Source organism: Brassica napus, chromosome C7, assembly GCF_020379485.1.
Source record: "Brassica napus cultivar Da-Ae chromosome C7, Da-Ae, whole genome shotgun sequence".
Classification (NCBI taxonomy): Eukaryota; Viridiplantae; Streptophyta; class Magnoliopsida; order Brassicales; family Brassicaceae; genus Brassica; species Brassica napus.
Window position 1 is genome coordinate 9,172,362 of NC_063450.1, and position 12,377 is coordinate 9,184,738.

The 12,377-nt window shown below is 34.3% G+C and overlaps 3 protein-coding genes across 3 annotated transcripts; 1 reads left to right on the top strand and 2 right to left on the bottom strand.

Moving 5' to 3' along the window:
• Nucleotides 1-3,963: 3,963 nt before the first annotated feature.
• LOC111213077 (amidophosphoribosyltransferase 1, chloroplastic-like) lies at nt 3,964-6,009 on the top strand. Its single transcript, XM_022714735.2, has one exon. It carries the CDS (start codon nt 4,006-4,008, stop codon nt 5,827-5,829), a length of 1,824 nt encoding a protein of 607 aa, XP_022570456.1. The 5' UTR covers nt 3,964-4,005; the 3' UTR covers nt 5,830-6,009.
• A 1,429-nt stretch (nt 6,010-7,438) lies between these two features.
• LOC125590010 (G-type lectin S-receptor-like serine/threonine-protein kinase At1g11280) lies at nt 7,439-11,230 on the bottom strand. The gene is made up of 2 exons (XM_048762823.1): nt 9,229-11,230; nt 7,439-9,032 (listed from the first exon to the last, which is right to left on the bottom strand). The coding sequence occupies exons 1-2, from the start codon at nt 10,694-10,696 to the stop codon at nt 8,836-8,838; spliced, it is 1,665 nt and encodes a 554-aa protein (XP_048618780.1). The 5' UTR covers nt 10,697-11,230; the 3' UTR covers nt 7,439-8,835.
• Nucleotides 7,577-8,784, bottom strand: LOC125590396 (G-type lectin S-receptor-like serine/threonine-protein kinase At1g11280). The gene is made up of 4 exons (XM_048763955.1): nt 8,589-8,784; nt 8,234-8,471; nt 8,001-8,151; nt 7,577-7,870 (listed from the first exon to the last, which is right to left on the bottom strand). The coding sequence occupies exons 1-4, from the start codon at nt 8,782-8,784 to the stop codon at nt 7,577-7,579; spliced, it is 879 nt and encodes a 292-aa protein (XP_048619912.1).
• Nucleotides 11,231-12,377: the final 1,147 nt, after the last annotated feature.

Consider the following 12,377-nt stretch of genomic DNA (forward strand, 5'->3'; position numbering starts at 1 on the left):
CGTTTACCAAACATATAACCGGCTATCAAAACAAATATAACAATATGAGGAGTGAGTCTTTTAGATGGCGATATATAAAAGAATATTGAATCATCTCAACCTTGCACGAACAAATACAACATTAGCATTGTAGAAGATGGAAACGCAGAGAAGCTTTTTTTGAAATGGCCAAAACGATTACGTTGGCTCTGCTGTGTCCCATTTTGTATCCCACAATGTATAAGCGATGAATTAGCCACTTGCTAACACAACCCAGAGAAGAAAACAAAAGGACCAAATCATAAAAATAATATTGGAGGAAAGTGAGTAATAATAAATGTAGACTGACGAAAGGAGATACCTTTTGTTGTTGAAAATCTTCAGTACCTAACGGAAGTGTTAGAAAAGGCATCGAGTGTGGACATTGCATAATCACAGCTTTGTTGATAAAGATCATTGACACTGAAGCACTGAAATATGGAACAGGCGCGAGTAAATCGCATATCAACTAACAATACATTTATCAATAAAAGAGAAAATTGTACATAAATAAAGTCCAAGTTAGCAAGAACAATTATATTTATAAGCTGGAAATACATAAGCAGAGAAAGAGAGTTATGGAGAATAAAAGGTGCGAAAGGACCCTCCACAGAAGTGTTTTCCTCAGGGTCAGATAAACAGGCTGAAGCACCAATGTGATGGAAGCCTTTTCAGGTTATCAAGACTCAAATACGATTAAACTGAGCCAAATCCCACAAATACAGACAAAAGGGTTAATGATTGGCTTCCTTAAAAGATCTGAGTCAAATAAGGTATCCATTCAGTACTAGCGATTCATCAACATATCACTTTGGGAAGACAAAGAAACTATTTTATGTAAAGACATTGCGAAAACATAAAAAGCTTAAACTTTGAGCTCTTTAAAGATGGGTGAAGATAACAGCTCAATGAGAATAAAACAGAGTAATTGAAACGAAATCGGAATAAGTACAAAACGAACCCAATACGCAAGAAGAAACCAAGTGACTGGAATCAAGAACAAAACCATAAAATGAAAGAAATTGGGATCTTAGCAAAATTGAGTGCTAGGGTTTCCAAAAAAAAAACTCAATTCGGGCAAAGAAGTATATACCTAGTCGTTGGCTTTCTGAGTGACATCAATCTTCTCCTTCATCTCGATTGATTCACCCCCTCTCCTAGCCCGAGAATCAGCAGCGACCATGACACCTTAGAAGAAAAAAGCGAGTGTGGTTGTTCCTTCCGCAGGCTTCACCATCTGTACAGCTTCTTACTAAACTCATCAAACTGAAACCCAAACAAAAACTAAAATCAACAATCCACACTGCTTAGCGGATGAACACAAAATATTCTCATCAAAGAAATAAAACTCACATATATGTTGTTCGGGGGAGATCAGTGGAGGACAGAATAGAAAAATCATCAAGCATATTGTTGCCAATCGTAGGAATGGAAGTCTCGAAACCCTTTGTATCAAGCTTCGACAATCCACGGTAGTGATATAAAATCAAACAGAATAGATGTTGTTTAGTATTATTAGGGATTTAGGGTATATTCGCTTGCTTGCTGTTTGAATAAAAAGAATTACGAAAATACTGATTTAATTAAAAACATAGCTTAAAAATAACCTACTGGCAGAGAATTGTAACTACTGTTGAAACAGAATGGTACTTCAAAAAAAAAAACCTTCTGTTTTAATAGTATTGATAAATAAATTATATAATTCATTATTTAACTGGTTACAAATTAATATTATAAAAATATCTCAAAAATAAATGGAAAATATTTTTGAAAAAAGAAGGCGATAACTCCATGTATTTATTTTGTGTTTATCTACTTCTTTACTTTTTATTTATTTATTTTTATAATTATATACACATCATAATTAGATTTATCATTATACTAAAATATTATAAATAGTTTTATACAAAATAACAAAAATTGATTCATATTTGTTTGTAAACATAATATGTCATGGCATATTTTTAAAAATTATTAAATTTATTATAGTATTAAAATACTAAAGAGAAGTATATAAACAATAACAATAAATTTGATTTATATTTTTTTGTTAACATGATTTTCGTGACATTTTCATTTTTATTCTTATCATTCAGTTGCAAGAATAAGTTGTATTTGTTATTTAAGTTGAAAATTTAATATTTCTTTGTTTTTATTTTTACTAAATATTTATTGTTATCATCCAGTTGTAATAATAACTTTCAAAAAGAATATTTTCAAAATATGTTTTTTACAACAAGTACCTTATATTTATGAAAATTTAAAATTTACTTTATTTACTTTTAATTTTTCGAGAATTTTAAAGAATTATAACTTTGTTTAAATTAAAATTTCCTCAAATATATATTACATATTAATGTTTTGTTTGTCAACATAGTTGTTCTGCTCGAGTGTTTATATAATTATTATAGGAAGTATTTCACAATATAATTATACATACATCAATATTCTTATTTACTTTGACTAATATAATATGTAAACTTGTGTTTGATTTAACATTCTTGTGCTTTTGATTTATTTTGAGATTTTGTAGATTATGCTAATTCCTAGAATTTGGTTTAATAACATCACTTTATATTAACAATTATATATTTGTTTATTTTATTATTTTATTATTTATAAATTAATATAATAAAAAATTTGTTCAAGATAACAACGTACTTACAAAATACTAGTGTTGTTATCCAAAAATAATGTTCTTAAATCAATAAAAATTAAGAAATTAAGAAATTGAAAGATTCATTAAATAGTATAAATTTAATGTTTTATTTAATTTTTTTGATCTTTAAACTAATAATATATTTTATTAATAAATATTTATTAAATAACGCTATGCCTGCGTGTGCGGGCAAAACTCATAGTTTCAAAAATAAATTGGTTAGATTAGACTAAATGTGATATAAATTGGTTAGATTAGACTAAATGTGATAGAAATTGGTTAGATAGACTAAACTCATCGTTCCTTTAGTTTGCTCAAAAAAAAAGTTTCCTTCAGTATTTTTTTGTCATATGTTGGATTAATATTCAAACTTAAACGTGAATTACACCAAGCCGATAAGGTAAAGATCCCTTCTGGAACCAAGAGCTAGCGTAAAACAATACTACCCGGAGCCAAGTGATAATCTAGAAAGCAACTAACAATACAAGAACTAAGAAGAAACAATATCAATGGAAACTTAAGGAACTAGAACAAATATCAATAAAGTGAATCAAGTCAATAAGGGAAGTCGAAATGAAAGAGAAAGCCTTGATGATCGAATTATTGGGATGGTAGAAAAGTTCCAAGACATGACCCGACAAGGACCCTGAGCAAACGCCACTCAAGAACAAGCTTAAATTGATGAAAGCTACGAGAAAGCGGATCTCCACCTGAACAGCCGACACGGTTAACAATCAAACTACTCAATGACCAACACAATTGAACTAAGCTCCACATTCCTTTATTACCAAAAAATTTAGAGAAATCGGTTTAAAACCAAAAAACGGCACGTAGCCTTAGTTGACCACTGAGCTTCAATGGAGCCAGGACACACTCATGACCACCACACTGAAGCCGACGAATCCAACCTATATAACGATACTCCATCCAAGCAGCAACGAAAAAGACCCAATGAGATTGCACCAATGTTTTAGCTTATTTCATCATTTGAGAGACCGCCTACTTAGAGCATGTTTAATGGGGATTCTCAGGGTGGAGTTCTTAGCGGAATATAAGAATGCGTGTCTTAATTTTTAACTTAAAAAAACTAAGAACCGGTTCTTAAATAAAATATGTTTTTATGATGCTCTAGATAGCCGAGCCATCAAAATGTTTTTCGGAAAAACAATTAAATGAAATGCTAAACCGATAATAATTTTATTTTGACTAGGTGAACCGATAATAGTTTTATTTTTGACCGGTTAAACACATTAAAAATTGGAGCTCGAGGCTCGAGATTGTATTTCGAATTTCAAAAAACAAAATAAAACAAGAAAAACCCTAAAGGAATGGAAAAGATTCGGGATGTGGCAAAAACACAGTCAAAACCCTTCCCCCACTCGGCGGCTTCAATCACTCTCAGAATCAAAGACCAAACAACAAACAACAAACAAAAACCAACGGGACTCATTCTCGTCTCTCTTTCTCAATCATCCATGGCAGCCACCACCACCTTCTCCTCTTCACTCTCTCTAAGCCCCAAACCAAACAACCCTTCTACCACTAAACCCCTCTCTCTCCTCCCAAAACCCTTCCTTAAACCTTCCCCTCTCTCCCTCAGCTCCTCTTCTCCTCTCCTCGTCCATGGAGTCTCCCAGTATTTCTCCTCTGAGTCCTCCGGAGAACATTCTCTCCCCTCTTTTGATTACAACGAAGACGGCGACGAAAAGCCTCGAGAAGAGTGCGGAGTCGTCGGAATCTTCGGCGATCCGGAAGCTTCCCGTCTCTGTTACCTAGCCCTCCACGCGCTTCAGCATCGCGGCCAAGAAGGTGCGGGTATCGTAACCGTCAGCAACGAAAAGGTTCTCCAGACCATAACAGGTGTCGGCTTAGTCTCCGAGGTTTTCAACGAGTCCAAACTCGACCAGCTACCCGGCGAATTCGCGATCGGACACGTCCGCTACTCCACCGCCGGAGCCTCCATGCTCAAGAACGTCCAGCCTTTCGTCGCCGGCTATCGCTTCGGCTCCATCGGCGTTGCCCACAATGGTAACTTGGTGAACTACAAGCAGCTGAGGGCTATGCTCGAGGAGAACGGTTCCATCTTCAACACTAGCTCTGATACTGAGGTTGTGCTTCATTTGATTGCGATTTCTAAAGCTAGACCCTTTTTCATGAGGATCATTGATGCTTGTGAGAAGCTTCAAGGTGCTTACTCCATGGTGTTTGTCACTGAGGATAAGCTTGTCGCTGTTCGTGACCCGCACGGGTTTAGGCCTTTAGTGATGGGTAGGAGAAGTAACGGAGCTGTTGTGTTCGCTTCCGAGACTTGTGCTCTTGATTTGATTGAGGCTACTTATGAGAGAGAGGTTTATCCTGGTGAGGTTTTGGTTGTGGACAAAGACGGTGTGAAGTCGCAGTGTCTGATGCCTCATAACGAGCCCAAGCAGTGTATTTTCGAGCATATCTACTTCTCCTTGCCCAACTCTATTGTGTTCGGTCGGTCTGTGTACGAGTCTAGGCATGTCTTTGGGGAGATTTTGGCTACGGAGTCGCCTGTTGACTGCGATGTTGTGATCGCTGTGCCTGACTCTGGCGTTGTCGCTGCTCTGGGTTACGCTGCTAAGTCAGGTGTTGCGTTTCAGCAGGGGCTGATTAGGTCTCACTATGTTGGGAGGACGTTCATCGAGCCGTCGCAGAAGATCAGAGACTTTGGTGTGAAGCTGAAGCTGTCTCCTGTCCGTGGTGTTTTGGAAGGGAAGAGAGTTGTTGTGGTTGATGATTCGATTGTTAGAGGTACGACCTCGTCTAAGATTGTGCGTTTGCTGAGAGAAGCTGGTGCTAAAGAAGTTCATATGAGGATCGCGAGTCCTCCTATTGTAGCTTCTTGTTACTATGGAGTGGACACGCCTAGCTCCGAGGAGTTGATATCCAACAGAATGAGTGTTCAAGAGATTAGTGATTTCATCGGGAGTGACTCTCTTGCGTTTCTCTCGTTTGATACCTTGAAGAAACACTTAGGGGAAGACTCCAAGAGCTTCTGCTATGCGTGCTTCACCGGTGATTATCCTGTGAAGCCTGCAGAAGTCAAGGTGAAACGAGGAGGAGGAGATTTCATTGACGATGGTCTTGTTGGAAGCTTTGACAATATCGAAGCAGGTTGGGTTCGATAGACAGAGACCTCCGAAGAACTGTAGTCACGTTCTAGAGTCTATGCTTGTGTTTTTATCCGTGTGATCTTATGCTTCGAATCTTTTGGTTGCTAAACTAACGTTTCTACTTGGGGAATAAAACTTTTTCAACCTTTTTTCAAAAATGTTGTTCTAAGATTTTGAATAAAGTTTCATTTTGAATTTGGCTGGCAGTGGACTTGAAATATTGAATCATGCTTGTTAAATTAACGCTGTCTAGGAAAGGAATTGTGGAAACATGTTATTGATGAGGACTCACACGATCCAAAAGATTACCAAGTTCCCATCATGAAAAACCAACTAAATACCAGATCATGAACTAAAAACCTTAGAGAAGAATTCAAGTATTCAACAATCAAATGTTAGCTCGAACACATCATCAAACAATCACTTTGTTCGGGTTATTGATTATTGGTTTTTAGTTGTTTTGTTCTGAAGTAAAGAATTTTTTTTTTTTGATCAACCGAAATAAAGATATTTTAATCCATTTGGAAATACAAAAAAAAAAGAGTCATATGTTATTGGGTTTCCGATTTCTAAACCCAAGTTTGAAACCCGAGTTATTCACTCATATAAATTTACATATGAAATTTTGATCAAAAAAAAAAATGTACATATGAATTTAATTTCACCATGGATTTGAGTGATTTTTCTGTTGAATAAACCAATCAATTAAAATACAGTAATATAATTATATGTAAATTATATAATATAATTAATAATATATATATATATATATAAATTATTTTATTGATATAAAGAGATCTTTATACTTAAAATGTTGATTTTAGTAATTTAATATTTTACTTTAACTTTAAAATTTATTTTTGATTTTTATCAAATTAAACCAAACATAATTTTTACTTTTTTGTTAACAAATATGTGTACTAAAATTTAGTTATCTAACAATATTATGGATTACTAATTTTTCTTATTTTTATTCTATAAAAAATATTATTATTATTAACTTAATATGTTTACTAATTAGTTTAAATAGTAAAAAAATAGTCTATTTAAAAACTATTAAAGCCGATATCTAATTATATAAAGTAAAGTTCACAAAATATTATAAAAGATAAATATATTTATGATTTTTGGGTATAATTAAAACCGAATAAATAAAAAATCGACGATATATAAACTAAACCAAACCAAAGTATATATAATTTTAATATGGTAGCTATTTCTTATAAACATGACATAAGTCCCAGAGAAAATGGGCATTTATATAGATTTTCAAATAAAACTAAAACACATAACCAAATAACATCCTTTTAAGTAACTTGACAAACAATCAAGTGACCTCTAACTAAAACAAATCAAGGCCTCATACTATTTGTTATATCTCAAGTACAAGTGAACAATATCTAAAAACTCTCTCATATTCGACAAGAACACTTGCCATATTTTATTTGTAGGAACAATTTCATTAAATTTTGTGTTTAGTCCCATGATCAGTAGTTGGTTTACTTGGTGGATGCCTATGACATAATGGTTTTCTTAATCAAAGAGGAAGCTTGACATTCATCTATCAAACAAAACAACTAGTCGATGTCCTATTCCTCATACTTGATGCTCTGAGGAATACATACAGACAAACATTGTATACTGATTAGTCAGCTTTATTAACACAAAATTTGTTTACAACCAAACCAAGTCATGTGCAGTTAAAATCTAAGCGATCACTCTCCATTTTACATTGTAGCAAGTTTGATACATAAGGGAAATTTTATCTCCCATATATTGCAGTTTGTGTTAAATCATTCACAGACACTGGTACTGACACACCACTCTCTTGGTTTCGAACATGCAATGCAAACACTGGTTTCTTAGGTCTCGGTAGATCTACTGCAGTCGTGATCATAGATACTACTTTTGCAATGTTTGGTCTGTCAATAGCTTGTTGTTGGATGCAGAGCAGACCAATATGAACACATCTAGCAACTTCAGCTGGAGAACACGAGGCTGAAATGTCTTGATCTAATAGATCCACTCCACCATTCTTGCACCAAGAGTCCCATGCCTGACATATAGTTTAAAAATGACACCCATAAAAAAGTGTTTTTTTTTGGTGAAAGTATTATCTTTAAAGAAGTTTTCTGCATTATAAATATTGTTTTTGGAACACTAGGAGGTAAGAGAAAATGTCTTACGTATTCAACAAGGTTTTTGCCTTCCTCTCCACAGCTATAGCTTGAAATCTTCTTCCCGCTTATGATTTCTAACTGCAGAACTCCAAAAGCATAGATGTCGGACTTCTCTGAGAACGTCCCTGTCCATGCATACTCGGGAGACATGTATCCTCTGCTTCATATCACAAATAGTCTGCTAAGTTTATATATAAGTAAGACTTTTCTTGTGCAAGACCAAATGTATAGACACCGACATAGTTCCAACAACTCTTCGAGTGTTGACTTGATGTTGAGTTCCTTGAAACATCCGGGCCAATCCAAAATCTGATATTTTCGGGTTCATGTTTTCGTCCAAAAGAATGTTGCTGACCTTCATATCTCGATGTATGACCCTAAGGCATGAGTCACGATGGAGATAGAGAAGCCCACGTGCAACACCTTGAATGATGTTGAACCTCTTAGGCCAGTCAATCTGAAGCTTTAACCTCAAATCTAGCCAACAACAGAGCGCACATCATTAAGCGAGAAGAAAACAATCTTATAAAGATGGAAGTAAAAGGAAAAGGATAAGTTACAAATGTAGATGCAAGTGTAGCACAAGGAGCGTACCAAAGAGGAAAGTGTCGAGACTTTTGTTCACCAAAAACTCATAAACTAGTAACTTTTCTTCTCCATCAATGCAGCATCCCAAAAGCCGAACCAAGTTTCTGTGTTGTAGTTTTGAGATGAGTTGTATTTCATTCATGAACTCTTCTGTCCCCTGTCCAGAGCTGCTAGAAAGACGTTTAACAGCAATTTCCTTCATGTCTGATAGTTTTCCCTAGAAAAAAAAGTTGCAGACAGACATCCATCAGAGTCATGATAAGAGCAAAGGGAGACTATCTCTTACCTTATAAACTGGACCAAATCCTCCTTGACCGAGTTTGTTTGAGGCACTAAAGTTACCAGTAGCAGATCGTATGGTCTTCATCTCAAAGAATGTTAGACCTGAGACTTCTTGTGGTTCCAAATCATTTTTCCATGAATCTTGTGAACTGTTGAAGAATACCCGAGCTGGCCCAACAAATCACAAATTTCTTTGAGTTAGTATAAGATTTCAAGAAGTTTAGCAAGCTAAAGATCATAAGACAAGCTTCAAGTAAATGTATATTTGCAATACATAAACTTCCATAATCTCTATGGAAGTGTTGAGATGTAAAAGAAAAGCACAAGAAAAGAAAAATAACAACTATGTTTTCCGGTGTCTCACCATTTTGTTTTTCTCTGTATCTCCAGTGCTTATATGAGGCAAAGGCCAAAATTACAATGATGGAAAGGCAGATACCACTTGCAATAATCTTGGTTCTCATGCTTCCTGCTGAGACTTTTAAACATAGTAAAAAAAATATTAATAACTTAATATGTAATAGATGATGGTTCTTTAAAGGAAATTGCCTTTCAGCCCCACCTAGTTCTGAACGTGCAAGACGGATAGAAAGAAACTCTCCTCCAACAGAAAATTTAACTGCGTCCTTTAGCTCCTGATACCAAAGCAAGCATCCAATTCCAGAAATATAGGCAAAAGCAGTGCAAGAGCAATTGCTGAGGCAACCTTGTTTGCACTGATCTTCATCAGCAAATCTTGAATATTTGTAGAAATCTGGAGGCTTTACATTGGCCATACGATAGAATACGTCTGTGCCTTTTCCCTGTATCTTTGTAGATGAGTTTGTCTGACAAGAGAGCTTTGTGCGTCTCACACACCCAGAAGTCATGTTCCCCCGCTTCCACTCTTCCATAGATTTTGGTACAAACCCTTTTATACAGTTACACTTTGTGGGGTTGGACGTCACACACACTCCAAAAGGTCCACATGCACTATAAAGATCACATGGGTTTCCTGGAGACTCGTAGCCAAGACGCCATCCTGTCCCATTGTACTGAAAAAGCTTTGTTGATCCTTCCGATGTTATAACAACACGGGAAAATTCAGAATTTCTTTGTAAATAAGAGAAATTTATTGTTCCATTTTCTACATCCGGGGAAAGGCTGAATGGACTTGCATATGATTCATCCATCAGTGGTACACCAGCGAACTTTGTCTTAGCCCATGGACCGCTTCTTCCATAAGGCGTCGAGCCTCTCATAGTAAAGACTTGTGGCGGCACTTGCTGCATAATCTGAATCACAAAATCTCCAGGGGATGGATCAGACGTGCTTTTCCAAGAAGTTAATACTCGCTTCTCACCGGTGGCACGATTATACATTAGCGATGATTGAGGCAGCATAGTATCCCCAAGATTATCGAAACTTTGCCACAAAATAGATCCTGAAACATCATCGACGATGACAAGATTGCCGGTATCTAATAGCTTTGCATGGCACTTGTTAGATGTGGAAGGTGTTCTGGTTGACCAAACAACGTTTTGACTGCTGTCAAGCAAGATAAGGCTACCATTTATGCTGATAGTGAGGTTTGCTACAAGGTTTGTCACTGGTTTTTCCCTGTTAGCCACCCACACAATCACTCGTGGTGTAAGCTTCTTGAACCAGATCCCAAGATATTGATTCTGAGAGTTGTTAGGACTGAAGAAACCCAACTCATACGTCCCACCAGGGGAACTTAGAGTTTGTCCCAAAGATAAGGGACTTGCTCTAGTTATAGCTGCATAACCTTTGGTTAAGGATGTACTTAACAAGAGCAAGCAAGGAAAGAGAACAATACCCATCTCCCTCATGTGTAATCCAACGTGCCCAAAAGTGCTCGTTTTGAGATCTGTATCAGTGAACAAATATTATTTTGATAAAAGTGAAAGCACAAAGAACAGTATCTCCTCTAGATATAATTGCATAATGTTATACTGATACGATGTTCCGCAGTATTTTATATTTTGATGCCCTCAAGACGTTTTGCAGTCTCTTAATCTCTAAAGAGAAAGACAATGTAACCTGGACGTTGACCATCTCAAACAAAACTGTATTACTCTATATTAATTTGTGCAAGAATGTATTAATCATCAAAATATATTAGTGTCATCATATAGAATAAACTACTGTAGTTTGAATATCTCAACTGCACGATTTCACACTTTCCCTGTATTAGGTCAACGGAAGCAGGATCCAAAATGATGTAATGTAAGTTATCCGAATGCTACCGAACCATTTTGTTAATTTGCCTAGTCAGGATCATTCGATATATTAATTGAGAAGTACAATATTTTTGGTAGTCACACGTGTCATCACTAGGGTGATTTTTAGAATCTTTAGAGAAATAAGTTGGTCCATCTAAATATATAATAATTTTTATTAAACTAATCATAAATTCATTATTAATTTTCTTCATTATTTCTTTAAATAAAAATTACGGAATTACCTACATTTAATGATTTTGAATAATAAAGATTTGATAAAAATAAATATATCTTCTATCATATCCGTTTAATTTTAAACTGTTAAAATAAATTAAACAATCATATTAACCATATAATAGAAATCTAGATTTTTCTGTATATGTTATATTTTGAATTCTTTAAAACGACTATAAATTACTAAATCTGTCAAAAGTTCCACATTCAAATTTTGTGATCCATGGTTTAAATTTTTTTGTTATGACTATGATTACAAAATCATATAAGTAGAAAGTTTCATTTAATAAGTATTAAGATTAAAAGATATATCATTTTAAATTAAACTATATACCATATAAAATACATAAATATTTTAATTTAGAAATTTACTTTGAACAATGTTTTTGATAAAAGAGTTGAACAAATATTGACAAATTATTTTTAAAAATTTTAAAATTACTAAAACTATTAATCTCACAATAAAAATTTTGTTATCAGTAATTCGAAGTTTTTGCTATAAAATATACAAATGATCAAAAATCCATATTAGTAGAAGCATCATTTAATAGATATTAATATAAAATATACTATACATATGTTAATATCATTTATATTTAATTATATACCATATCAAATAGAAAAAAAATATTGTTTGGATTAATAAAATTTATTTATATGTTAGCACCAATTTAATTATATACATAATAGTTAGTGGCTTTTATTTATTCAATATATCTTCTATATATTAATTCTGGAGCATTGGTTAAATGATAACCTTAAAAAGCATAATTACATGTCAAGCTGAGAGAGCTCCTCACCTTTTTTTTTAAATTTCGACTGTACTAGGATAGCAAAGGCGGAACATTTAATAGATGACTAAAAACTATAATATATCAAACCTTATTCGAATATGTAAATAACTAACCTTATAAATCTTTCCTTACATGTTTTATGACTTTTAATATATTAAAAACCCCATGCTGATTATGTACTCAAACATGTGAAACTAATTGTGGAAATCAATAGTATATTTGTATTCGTATTGAAGGTGGTAATAACTTGGTGAAAGAGA